Source organism: Triturus cristatus, chromosome 4_2 (genome assembly GCF_964204655.1).
Source record: "Triturus cristatus chromosome 4_2, aTriCri1.1, whole genome shotgun sequence".
NCBI lineage: Eukaryota > Metazoa > Chordata > Amphibia > Caudata > Salamandridae > Triturus > Triturus cristatus.
Genome location: NC_140586.1, coordinates 785,472,418 through 785,485,994, shown reverse-complemented (window position 1 = coordinate 785,485,994; position 13,577 = coordinate 785,472,418). Strand labels below are relative to the sequence as shown.

General features: G+C 44.2%; 1 protein-coding gene across 6 annotated transcripts in view; it reads right to left on the bottom strand.

Moving 5' to 3' along the window:
* MKNK1 (MAPK interacting serine/threonine kinase 1) overlaps positions 1–13,577 on the bottom strand; it is a 183,061-nt gene that overhangs the window by 117,340 nt on the left and 52,144 nt on the right. For 4 of the 6 annotated variants that reach the window (XM_085602715.1, XM_085602717.1, XM_085602716.1 and 1 more), the window contains 2 exons: positions 11,365–11,460; positions 2,964–3,061 (listed from right to left, as the gene is read on the bottom strand). In XM_085602715.1, coding sequence (XP_085458841.1) covers positions 2,964–3,061; positions 11,365–11,460 — 194 coding nt within the window. The remainder of the gene's footprint in view (positions 1–2,963; positions 3,062–11,364; positions 11,461–13,577) is intronic. The other 2 variants (XM_085602720.1, XM_085602721.1) reach the window with 1 other exon arrangement.

Below are 13,577 nucleotides of genomic sequence, written 5' to 3'. Positions count from 1 at the left end.
CCCTGCTCAATTCCTGTAGTGGTCCAGGCGGTGGAGTTCAGGATGCATAAAAGGCGCTAGAAGATAGTCAGAAATGACTACTCTGCCTGCATCCTAAAAATCCGCTGAGGCTGCTAGTAAGGTACATGCCCAGCTGGGAGGGAAGGCTGTGAAACCGCGGTTTGAGTTTGCAGACTTGGGACTCTAGCACTGGTAAGGTGCTCAGAGCTTGTGCTTTCTCCCCCCCTGAAGAGCTGGTGCCCTTCCTGTAAATTAAATACGACTAGTGGGCCTTCAGCACAGTTTGGGCCACCCACACAAGTAGCTCTTTAGCCAGGTCCCAGGCCTAAACCATCCCTTTTTATACATAGAGGACACCCTACAAGGTAGGCCCTGTATAACCCACAGGGCAGGGTACAATGCACAGGACATTTTTAAATGCCTTGGTAGTGAAAAACTCCCAATTTCGTTTATTACTACTGCCAGGCCTCTCTCCCATTGAATAACATTGGGATTACCTTTTTACATCTTTTAAGGTAAACTCCAATTGTGAAGAGATACCAAGTTTAGTGTCACGGAACTCACAATTTAAAAATCACGACTTATGGTGAAGTTGGATTTTAAATTCCAGTGTAACAAATGCCACCCTCAGAAAGTTGTAATTTCCTTACTTTAGCCATACGGTGACTTCTGCTGTCTCTCGAATACATGTCTGGGGTGGGTGACTGACATCCTGCATTCCCTCTAGACAGCCACACACAGAGGAAGGAAAGGTGTGCCTGAGTGGTCATCTGCTTGCAGATGGGACATCCTGAGCCGGGAGAGGAGCCTACACATCTGAAAGGGCTGCGTTTGTGCCTACACAAGGGATCAATTTCTCCCCCCCTCACCCCCCATATGGGGTAGGAAGTGGTAAACTATGTGCAGTTCAAAGCTTTCTTTGAAGTCTCCCCCACTTCAAAAGGCACCACTGGGTAGAAGTATTGGATGAGTACACTTCTGGGCCTCGGACTACTCTGCCAGGAAGAAAATACTGTGCTGCTGAAAGGACTGTCCCTCTGCTGGACTCGGCCTTGTTGTGCTCTTGCCTTGCAGAGCTGCCCTAGCCTGCCTGGCTGAGAAGGACTGGGCCTACATCATTTGAACCCAGTGTGACTCCAAGTGCTTACCTGCTGTAACCAAAGTCTCAGGGACACAAAAGACTAAGACCCTCCAGTTGCAACCCTTCAGCTCAGAGTAAGAGTATCAATTCAAATCCTTTATTTATTTCCAAGAATTAAACTCTTATAGAAATATTATACAATCCCAATTAACAGTCACAAATGTCAAAATCAGCATTACATAACTTAATTCAATCAACACACATTAATCTAATGATAACAGTATAAATACTCACTTCTTGTTAGTAACTCATTAAATGGTCTGCAGTGCATTATCCCACACCCATTAAAAATTTGAATGAGTAACTAATTACCCAGCAGCATTCAACTAATTTGCCAAATAGAGCACATTATAAAGTGCAGTGTGCATAGCCAAATTGTTGCAGTCATGAGGGTCCCGTTCAATGTAACCTCACTAACAAAGCCAGATTTCCCATCTCAAGTGCAGTGTCCTTATCGGAGCGGCCCCTAGTATAGATGTCAGCCTACTAGTTCACCATCACTACTAACCGGAGAGGTACCAACAAGGGTTGCGAGTCGGTCCTGCCAAGAGGCCCCATCCCAGTTCTGGATCCTTGGAAACGGACCTAGGAGTTAGCTCTAGTGAAATTACTGAAACTTCTGCCATGAGAGCAGAATTAATGCGTCACCGCTGTTGACCGGTGCATGGTACTTGTAAGCACTGCATTGCATCCGGAACCATGGCCTCAGAACCAATGCATAGCTGCCACGGCATAGAGAAGAGCATGGTGGTTTTGAGGATCCTGGCGAGTGGTTCATTGTAGAGAGGTGTGCAGAGTGCTGTTGCACAGATCAGGGTAATTGCCAGTTTGCAGGTTCAAGTCCAGGATCCCTATATGGCAGTCGGGGATGCCGTGAAGTTAACTGTGGTCATCTACAATGGTGTGCCAACAAACCGTTGTTGCCTGTGTGCATGGTGTATGAAAGTTCCCCCCCCCCCCCCCGCCTTCCTTATGCCTGAAGGGGGGGCTACCTTTATTTGGAACCTGCAGCTGTGCCGATTAGGGAGGCGCAAGGGTGACTTGCCTGTAGGCCAGATGGAAGCCACCAGAAGACCAAGAATATAGGGACCATTCTCAGGCACATATATAACCAGTACATGCATACAACACTACATACCAACTTGATGCAAGCCAAGCAAGCGGTAAACAAAGCAGAACTAAACACGAGTAAACCTGTAGGCATCACCTCAATGGCCTACGTAAAAAGGCCTCCTCGCTCCTACTGATTACTACACTGTATGCTGCCACCAGCACACTCTTGCAGTTTAACTCCTGGCAAAAACAGTACCTTTTTACCACTATGCGAGTAGCACTGTGGGCACCCAGACACTCCCTGGGACCATAAGACAGCAATCGGAGAGATCGGACTACATCAGTTTTCACCCACGACAACAAAAATTAGCACCAGGGATCAAGACATCGTTGCAGTAGGGGCACTCAGGGCAGGTGTACAAGTTTATCATGCGAGGCCCTTTCAGTCCCGAAAGCACTCCGCTAAAAAAATTTAGTTATAGACTTTATATTCTAATGCAATGGAGAATTCAGTTAGAATAGCTCATGTTCACTAAAATTCAATATGCACATCTCGCAAAAGAACTAAACAAAACAGCTCCCAAAACCTCCGTAATGTCCTTCGCATCAAATACAGTATTCGAAGAGGGAAAAGAAAAAAAAAACTGTGCGCTCCGGTCAGAAGTCTGAAATTATATATAGGAAAAAAGGTCACACTTTTGGGTCAAGACCACTGAATACCAGGCACCGCTCCTTCTCAAGAATGTGATGCGAATATTGCCTACGTTACCTTGACAGCATAATCTTGGCCAGTCTTCAAACTGACACAACCTTGTACTTTTGCATATGCGCCTTCGCCGAGAAGCTCGTTTGTCAGCTTGTACAGGCCTGCCGAAAGAAAAGCATCACTTAAAAGTTATATACAGAGAGCTGTGGACAATGCAGTAATTACAGTCAAGGCATGCATCAGACTTTCATTACAAACAAGGTTACAGACACAATAGTCCGGGAAATAGCTTCTGAAGTTAAATGCAGGTCCTTTCTCGTCTAGCTGAAAGCTCAGACTATAAAGACATTCGTTATCTGGACAGCAATCCAATCAAATAAAGTGCAATCACAAAATAGAAATATATTTATAAACATGTCAAGTGAGAGACTGCTTCGCTTCTGAAAAAGTTTGCAGCATGCATTTTGAGATTAAAAAGGTAATTTCTGTAAAGAAATAGGTCTAGCTTATCTCGAAGATAGAACCTAGCAAAATAGAACGCTATTACACAAAGAAGCTTGCTATGACAAAACTAGACTGTGGGAAAATGAAGGCGAAAAGAGCTTTAATTTTCTAGCTCCTGAACTCAGGGGCCTACTAGACGTGTGAGCTCCTGTATTTTGCAAGGAATAGTCAATTTTTAGGTCTCGCCTGACCCAGCGCATGCGCTGGTCTGGCGAGACTTATTGAGAGGGCTCCAAAAAGTGCTACCAGGCCAGCCTAGAGCTACAGTGCATGTGCGCAGGCAGGCGCGCCACGCTTTACCGCGATCACTTTCGCAGCCGCTTGGCATAGCCAATAGGTCTCACTTTTGGGACCTTATAAGTATTTAGTTATGCAACTGTTGCATGGCTAAACACTTATAAGGTCCCAAAGGCGAGACCTATTGGCTATGCCAATGCTTGTTCCCAATTCTTGAGCTTTCAACCTACTTCCAACTTTGGTGGAAACATGTGAAATCTATGGGTGATACCGGAAAGCTAAAGAAACTTTTGAATGCAGCAAGGCCTTATGTTTACAACTCAAAGACATTAACCAATGAAATAAATATATTGAAAAGGAGTAGGAAAAAAAGAAAAAAAAAATCCAAATGCGACCGTGTATTTGTAACTTCCCGTCATGATTGCGGATATACAAATGCAATATACCACTATGTTCACTAGACCCTTTTGGTTGCGGATGTATAGGGTTTGTAGGTTTTCCAAGAACCCAAGGGATCCAGAGCCAACAACTGAGCTGCACCTTGCAATGCTTATTCATGATGTACTAGGTATAGAGTAATTCAGATGGTAAAATATGAAGAGTGAAAAGTGGGTATCCAGGAAACCTATGTATTTCTGAAATGGGCACCAGATACGTAGTTCAGGAGCAGTGATTTGTACATCTGATTTTGTGGGTACGCATACTAGCATGCGATTGAGGGCATTACTTAAAAACCTCTTACACATCGGCTTACATTTGGCAGGGAAATGCAATTGGTAACAACAAATATTCTACTTGTGTGTTCACCTAAGTCTTCAAATAAAAATGTCACCTCGCTTGTGTGAATAGGCCTAGTGTCCTCAATATGAAAGGCCCCAAGACATAACAGACATCCTATGACTCCACTGAAAAGTTTTTTGCAACGTAGTTGGCTGTGGATTTTGGGCCCTAGCTCAGCTGGCATCTAGGAAAACCCAGGGCATCCCAGGGTGGGGGTGACTTGCATGTCTGACCAGTTCTTAGCCAGAAACCCTCGCAAACCTCAAACTTTAATTAAATACTCCAAATTCTGTGTGAAAAACGTCTGGAATCTGTGGGTAGACAACTTTCCTACCATACTGGAACCCCTCTTACGCACCCCCCAAATTTTTTCTTCTTTTCTAAAGTGCTACCTCACTTGCGTGGTTACACCTAGTGCTTGCGACAGGAAAGGGCCAAAACAGTATGGAGACTGATATTTCCGGTCCAGAAAAGGACCGGATTTGGACATGGGGCACTTCGGTTTTTGTGCCAGGGCTCAGCAGCCACCCAGAAAAACCTAGGGGAGTCCAATTTGGTGTGCCTCGCATTCTCACAAACTCCCCCCTGCAATCCTTAAACGGACTAGAATTGGGCATTTTCCTTGTATTTCTGCGACAAGCTTCCAGAAATCACCAGGAATCCTTTTGAAGGGTGGGCTAAAGCCAAGGGTGAGGATGGTAACAAAAAGAAATACAATAATCAAAAAGACAATCGGGTCCTCAGTGCTAATTTGCCAGGAATTAAATGGTGTAATGGGGCTGCACCGTCAACGCACAGAGAAGCGATAAGGAATACTTTCTTTATAAGGAGCCCTAGAGAACAAGTGTGCATAGGATTGAACGGTGTGCACAAGAAATGTGAGGAACTCCTCAAGTCCCTCTAAGACAAGGGTTTAGGAGGAAATGCCCAACAAACCCTTCAGAAATTTAATCATAACTGGTGATTTTTTTAATAGGAACCTTGGACAGGAAAATGCAGGCCTGTCTTTTCAGCCTTTCTAACCTTCAATTGTGCCCACTGCAAAGCTTTGCTGAAGCAGAGAAAACCAACAATAGAAAATCTGACAATGGCCTACAAGGGATCCAGAACGCAGTCCCTAAATCAAGTCTCAAACTTTTCCCAACATCCCAAATAATTGCAAGGACCCCATCCTCCATGTCAAAAGGCAAATCTAAAATCACTGATTGCCATTCAATCTCAATGCATGGAGCTGCAGATTGCAATGATTTGGGTGCAGGACCATGGCGTACTGCTGAGACGGGAGAGGCACCCAGAGGGTTAGAAAGGTGGCAAAAAGATCCAGATGTCCCATGGGTTGGAAATGGCCTGAGCAGCTTTGGGATGAAGTAATCTGTGGTCTGACAGCCGACATCTGCTCAGGCATTCTACAACCCTGCCAGGAGGCTGGCTGAAGAAGCCCCCCTGGTTTCACCCTTCTCCAAAAGGAACACTGCCTCCAGGCACAAAATCTAGAGTACCCAAAACGCCCGACTTCTTGCAGTAATACATTGTCATTAGGTTGTCTGCGAAGACCAGCACCAGCCTCTCGTGGAGAGTTGGTAGGACGACTCAGCATCGGAGAGATGTCAGGAGGTTTATGTGGAGCGGATGCTCTGCTGGAGACAAATCCATCATCTTCACATCTCAGATGGCCTACAACCCAAAATAAAGACATCTACCACTACTGTGAGTGGGTGGGTGGGGTAGGAACAGCAGCCTGATGCAAGACCAGTTGCTTTACACCTACCACCACTGAAGGTCCTACGCAGTCTCCTCCCTGGTTCTGCGCACATTGGAAATGGAAGTTACGCTGTAAGGTCTTTGTGCCAGCAACGAGGAGAGTAGACAAAGCTAAGCGGTTCAGAAGCCAGAGAGCCATCCTAACCAAGACAGAGGATTAAACCTGAATGTCCTGGAGTACAGGGCTGGAAAAACCCTTAACAATTTCCTGGATAGCCGCAATAAAGGGAATCCTCTGTACCTGGGACAAAAGAGTTTACAGATAGTCACTCTTTAGTCATCTCTGGGGTTTTCGATCATCTGTAGGCGGTCCATGACTAACTGGCGAGCCCATACTCATGGGCTACTCATTGTCATGCAGCAAAACATGCATCCCTGACCATCTCGTTCACCTTCATAAACATCCAAGGTGCAGAGGTAAGAACAAATTAGAATTTTTCGGATTCCCACCAAGAGCTGAAAGTAGTGTCTGTGGGTCTACATGATGGGTGCATGAAAATACATATCCTGTAAAGCCAAGGACACTATCCAGTCTTCTGGATACAGAGCAGAAAGAATCAGTGATTATTTTGAATGTGTCCTTCTGTAAGAGGCGGGTGGGGTGGGGATGAACAAACTACCTACCAGATGGGCATGGTCTTGGAAGGGGAAATCAGAGTAGCTTGTGAGACATTGCAGAAGGGAAAGCTCGCAGAGGATTGCAGATTTTGGTTGTAATCGCAGAAGGGGCAACCACCACGCCACCTGTAATTGTGAGAGGCATGAAAAGGCTGCGCATTCTCAATTTCAGGGCTGTTGATATGACAGCCCAAAGGCCCCGCAAAAAGCCTCACAACTTCTTGTACTCTTGGTGAAATTGACAGACGTGGCACACGCCCTAGAGTTGCTCTTGCCAATCAGCAGAAAAGTTTAAGGGCAGCAATGTTGAGTCTGCCAGTTATAGACTTCTCTGGGATAAGACCAAGGGCATGTTCATTAAAGATGCTAGAACATCCCAATGTGCATCTGAGCACTGCCCAAGAGCACCCTACCCAATCTGTTGTGTCAGGGCCAACATGTAGGACATCCTTTGCTGTATCTTTGGACAACTTTCACCAAGGTTAGTCAGGATGACAGGGTTTCTCTGGGAGAACCAGCACAACTTCAGTGGCCACGTCCACAGTGAATGCATACAGATGCCCAAGAAGCACACCACTTTCAGAGAGAGAATAAGGCTAGACTAACCAATAAGAACATGTTGCACCAAAAGCATAGATATGTTCAGATTGCCCAACTGCAAGAAAGCATTCGGTTTCACTTTGCTTGTGGACACCTGCTCCAGAAAGTCTTTTGGTGCAGGTTACTGGGTTACGAAGGTCGGATTTCCATCACCGGACCTATGCCATATGGCCACTAACTGACCAGAGATAAACAGTTAATGTATTACCCAAAAGAATAATGTGAAAGGGCGTTTTCCAAAATGTTAGTCCAATCTTAAATTATGTAGGTTCAGAAACAATTATATAGTGCCAAATTGTCACTGATTTCTAACACAATCCAGGAATCAGGCTATTTCTGGACAATTATTTGAAGCAATACCAATCCAGTGGTACCAGGTGGTGCTGTGTTTTCCGTCACAGATCTGCGTAAATTTGCAGGAAGCAACACAGCAGATACATAAAGTAGTGACAAAGGGGCAGATGATCACAATTGTCAATTTTTCTGCACAAAGGTATAGCTAAATAAACACAAAAGATTCATCCAACACTGCTTTACAATAATAACCACCCTCAGTATAGAAGGAGGAAGCTGAATGACCCTTCACAAACATTACCAAAGGCAAGTTATATTTTTCCAGTTGTTACTCCTACCGACAGGAACCACTCTAAGGCACCATTAACACATATTAATTAGGATTCAGATCTGGCCTCCATTCAAAGCAGTTCCGTTTTGAAAAGACAGAAACCCACTTTGCAGGGAGACAAACTGCACTAGCTCATGCACTTCTGAGAAGGTCTGAAATAAGCTTTTTACTTTTTTTTTTATTAAAGGTGCAACTATCCTATTGATAGGCTAGCTCTGATCATCGTTTTATACAGCAAAACACTCATCCCCAAAAAATAAAATAGCTAATTCAATCTATTTGACAACAGACTACGCTCCTATGCAAACTATGAACAGCCGATAGCCTCAGACTTTCATAGACCTTCCCCAGTAATCTGAGGTCCTACATAGCATTTGAACAATGTAATCCCTCCAGAGACTTTGAAGGCTGTTGAGTTTGAATGAACGCTCGCTAAGCTACAGATGAAAAAAAAAAAAAATGAAAAAAAAAAAAAACTCACCTGTGAACGAAAGCCTTTACCCTCAATCACCGTTGGTTGTTACCAAGTATTCAATTTCAAGTAGACATGCAGCTTGAATAGTGGAGCGGTTGACGAATAAAGGACTGTGGGTTACTGCCATAGACAATTGTGTGGATGTTGCCGTAGCAGACTTCCATTAGCTCCTCAGTCCCCATTAGGGGGGAAAATGCTGCTAGTCAAGAGGAACTTGCAATCTCAGGCTCTTTATAGCGCCGTACCTGGGAACGTGCCTTAACTCTCTATGAAATTTTCTATCTGAAGAGGGAAAACAGATCTTGAGACACAACAAAGCTCTGATGGCCGAAGGTTTTTTTGGGGCTAAAAAGGCACAAGTTTGCTGGAGAGTTTCTAACCCAACCTACACAGCACTGGAAAAATCGAGCAGAAGAAGAATTTTTACAATAGGGTTAAAAACAAAGGAGTGTACGGTTGGGAACGACAGATTGTGAGCCACATGGCTAGATTTCACAGGCCAAACTATGAACTGGGCATTTCCCCAGAGAGCTCAGACACTTCTAGCAAGTGTATTATTGAAAGGTGTGTGGGGGGGGGGGGGGGGGGGGAGGGAGGGGGGCGGAGAAACCATAATAGAGTGTCCAGCTTCTTAGCCAAATCTCATTTACAAAACTAGCTTTTAGTTGCTCAGAAGATAAAACCATCTCTTAATCCGATTTTGATCTCCCTCAACTCAAAATAACTTAAGGGATTAAGAATGTACTTTCCGTAAAGATCTAAAAAAAATACGCTGGCATTCTAGAAAGCCAGACAGTCAAAAATGCAAGATTGGAGACAATTCTCTGCCTAGTGCTAATCATTCTGGCCTCTGCAAAGTTCAGGTGTTACAAGATCCAAATTAAAGCAGTCCTGGAACCTCAGAGGGCACCATCCAGTCTTGGGACTTATTTAACGTCTTAGACCTATTTATTAAAAAAAAAAAGTGACATTCAAACACTTTATTTTAAGTTATCTTCTTCAAATGCGGGTAACTTGAAACTGAACCTGAAGGCCATGACCTTAGCAGAGAGCCCGGGACCACTGAGGTCAAAGCTTCTGAGCCCTTTGCTTTCTGCAAAGCAGTCAGTCAGTGGCAGAAGAGGTTTGATCAAAATGGGAGTCTGAAACAGTCCAGTTAACTTTGCCTGCCAACATACACCAACTGCAGCAGCAACCAAAGGCACACTAGTTGGATGCCTTAGAATAGGTTTCATATGAGGTACACTAAAAAAGGAGCCTCTATTAGAACAATGCTAGAGTCATTTTTAGATAACGTGGCCATTGATCCTCAAGTCACAAAAGGGGTCTTAGAGTGGCTCTTCCATCCAGACATTAAACTAGTATTGGTTTCTATCCGTTAGTGGGCCTTTCTAAGTAGGCTGTCAAAAAGAATTAGGTTTCCTAGTTTCCCAATGCATGTCATGCGAGCACAATGGCAGAAAAAATTCTTCCGAGATCAAATCCAGTCTCGGGCTGCAGGATCAGGTAGTACAGTTATATTAGACAGGTTTCAAATAAAATGCAGGAGAAACTTAATGAATTCCAAACTGAACATTAGATAAAGATTATGCCAAATTGTATGCGTTATGTGCTATGCAGCCTTTTAGCGGGCATAAACGCCCCCCTTTCCCCACCTAATTTTCACAAGCGACAAAGCTTTGCCTAGTCCTTTTAGGCGCTGCTTGGGACCACGCCCTTCTTTCCAATTGTCACTCACTGGCCTTTCCCATGGCACTCGCATCCTGTTCTGCAATGCCCTTTGCTTACAGCCTGCAGAGGAGGGTTGGTTAGCCGCCCTCCCTCTAGGTTTGGCTTAGTCTCCCAGTCAACGGTACCTCTGTCGCAAAGATAATCTTTAAAGTCCTAAAAGGGTAGGGTCATACTATCTACCTCAACTGTGTGCCAAGCAGCATCCTCCTGCAAGGAGCAGATTTTTGTTATTCGATCCAAAACGTCTAACCAGTCTCAACAATTCAACATTCGGCTTCACTGCCAGTAAAAGGAAACAAAGGTCTGCCCAATAGCAAGAACATGCACCGTTTTGCTCAATACAAATCAAAGAAAGCAACAAGCATGCAGCTCCATGGTGGGTTATTGCTTAGCATTACTGTCCTCCCCATATGACGGGCTGTGGATTATTGATCTCCAGCCTACCAAAAGCAGTGCTTAGTGACACTTCTAATCAGTACAGATAGATAACAGACAAGGGATATGGATACCTTTCAGTTGTAGTGCAAAAGTCTCCTAAATGGACTAACCCCGCCACAAACGTTAACAATAATGCCAAACTAAAATACCTGGAGAATGAAAAGGAAAAAAGTTACAAGTGCATACAAAATCTATGTTGCAGTCAGAGCTGCAACATAGTCAAAGTAAATGGTGCCAGAACGGAGAACAAAGCTCAAAGGAGTGAGTCAGGTGTGCAATTCTGCTCACAAAGCCTGTTGAATGTGAGCGGCAACACTGGCATAGGGCCTAAATAAATGGTTCAAAGTTCTGACCAGAGGAAAAATGTATGGGGTCAGTGGCGCAAACACATTAATTATAAAGGAGTTGGGCGAGGGGAAAAAAATAAAATAAAAAAAAAAGTCATGGCAAGGAACTTGCTTAATCGGACCAAAGTATACCATACACTACTTCGGAAGCCGCCTCGTAAACAGCTGAATCTATGCATTTAAAGAATCAGAATGGAATAAAAAATAAAAAAGCCAATTGGTCAACTTTCAAAGCTGTACTTAAATTATCAGTTTGTTAGTAGACCCATACGAGTTAAAGACTGAAGCTTCAAACCAGGTCAGGAAAGGTGAAAATGGCCCAATAGGTGCACAGCGACTGTCACAAACCTGAAAAAGTTCCAGAGCGGTCTTCTGCAGCTCTAGTCTTTTTCTTTCTTCGTTTACCAGCATCTGGTATAGGAACGGGCTGACTGGTCACCATCTCTGAATAAGAAGTAAACCGCACACCAATTAGCATCATGCAACAGGTAACCAGGACCTCTGCCTTTAGCTTTATTGACATTTATTTGTGGCCAATACATCCATCCATTAGGAGGTCTTACAGTTTAACACCAGACTGACTTTTCGCCCTAGGTCAATGACATGAAAGATCTCCAAATGTGGAGATATTCTTCTTTCAGATCTACATCCTGAATTTAGAGGTTTCTGGTTTTCCCCAAGTTAATGGAGGAGCACTGTTCACCAATTTGCAGACTGAAATACAAAATTCTGAAATCCAGCGCCCCTGCAATACACTAGTTGTTACATGGTGGTAAAGTTTGCAACACCAGATCTTAAGCCCCACATTTGATCCGATGACCAATAACTCCTGATGAGCAATTGAGCAGTTGATAGAGGCACCACTAAAGACAAAAGAATGCAATTTCTACTTTGCGTGCACATTTGAAAGGGACTGCAGCACAACACAGTCAACTCAACTAGCAAAAAAGTACCCAGTCCAAAACGACTAGGTGGTGGGGTGGGCAGTGTTTGTGGAACTCCGTAAAATATAACGGTGGGCGCTATGAATTGGCTGCCCATTTGCCTGACCAACCCCCCCCCCCCCCGACCTTCAAGCTGCCTTTTTCAGAAAGGAATGTAGTAGCTACCTTGGTCTGTAATAGAGAATATCTCATCTTACTCATCTTAACTGCAAAGCTGTGGTTGGCGGGAATTAAGTTTAATAAAATGTTAAGGGGGGGGGGGGTGGTGAAGATAAGAGGGCATAATATCTTGTGACAATACACTTCATGATCGGAAGAGGCATCACCTCCCATGCAGTGGATTTAGTTAGTAGTCAGCGTTGATCAAACTATTTTGAATTACGATTTTTAACAGTATTGATAGGCTCAGTTGTCGAAAGTGAAGGAGCCTGGAAAGTGGCAAGAAGTATGGGTAGTGATGTTTAGGTATGAGGGTAACATTTGGTTGTTTCAGGGAGTTACATCAGAAGATTTATCCTCAAAGTCCGTGATAGAGGCAACTTTGGTGGGGGTTGATAATTTTTTTTCTTTTTAGGGGGTAGGGTTAGTCTGTCCTTCGGCAGGGTTTCATAGCCCGAGAAACAAATTATCTATTTCTACATTATGTATGCTAAACATAACACTATACATCATGTGGTGCTGAACACTCTTCAGTAGGCAATCACGCCACGGCAGATGATTCCATGGTTCTGTCCTTGGCTCGTGAGAACCCAATACATTCTGGGTTCTGTCATCTTAGTTTGCTTTCATTTTACAAAGATTTTTGGGGTAAAAAGTTCAGGACTGGAAACCAGCAGATTGTATGAGACGGCAACCTGAGTGACCAGTTAACAGTGAATACCATAGATGTGAACACTGCGCCTCGAAAACACAAGATTCCTATACTTCTACAGAAATCCCATTAGGAAAGGCCCCAAAAGCTAGACTGCCATAGGGCCAAAAGGCAGCACTGCTGAAGGCATGATGGAATGCTACCCTCCTCTGGTTAACAGATTGACAACTCAGAGATAAGTGCTCCAACACCTCTCACACAGGCGCAGAAAGTTGCATGGGTTCTGTCGAAAGAAATTAGTGAGTGAGCCAGTATTCATATCTACGATTTTTTTTTTATTATAAACTACAAGAAAGAAATTGTAACACTTTAGTTTTAAAAATCAATTTACCCAATGGAGCTTTCGCCAGGTTCTGGTTACCATAACCATAACCATAACCAGACCATCTAGTAATCATACAAATTATAGACGGGGCACATAGAAAGTGCATGTGGCTGGTGCTACACCATGCAATAACCCAATAGGATCTAAAGTGAACAACCGCAATGGAGCGCACACCGCTAGCCCCTCCTCCGGGTCGCCCCAAGGGAAGCTGGTACATGAAGTTCCCGAGTGGTTCACCCCAGTGGGTGCAAGTAAGTACTTGTTTGATCTCTAGACCCGATACATGTCCCGGGTTTTAAAATATCGCCCAAGACATGGCTCGGGTTTCGGGATAACTTCCCTCCTCAGAAGAGAAAATAGTGAGGGGTGGAAGAGAGGGCCGCCAAGTAACTGTCAAAGGCCTCAGTGCCCGCACAGGCAC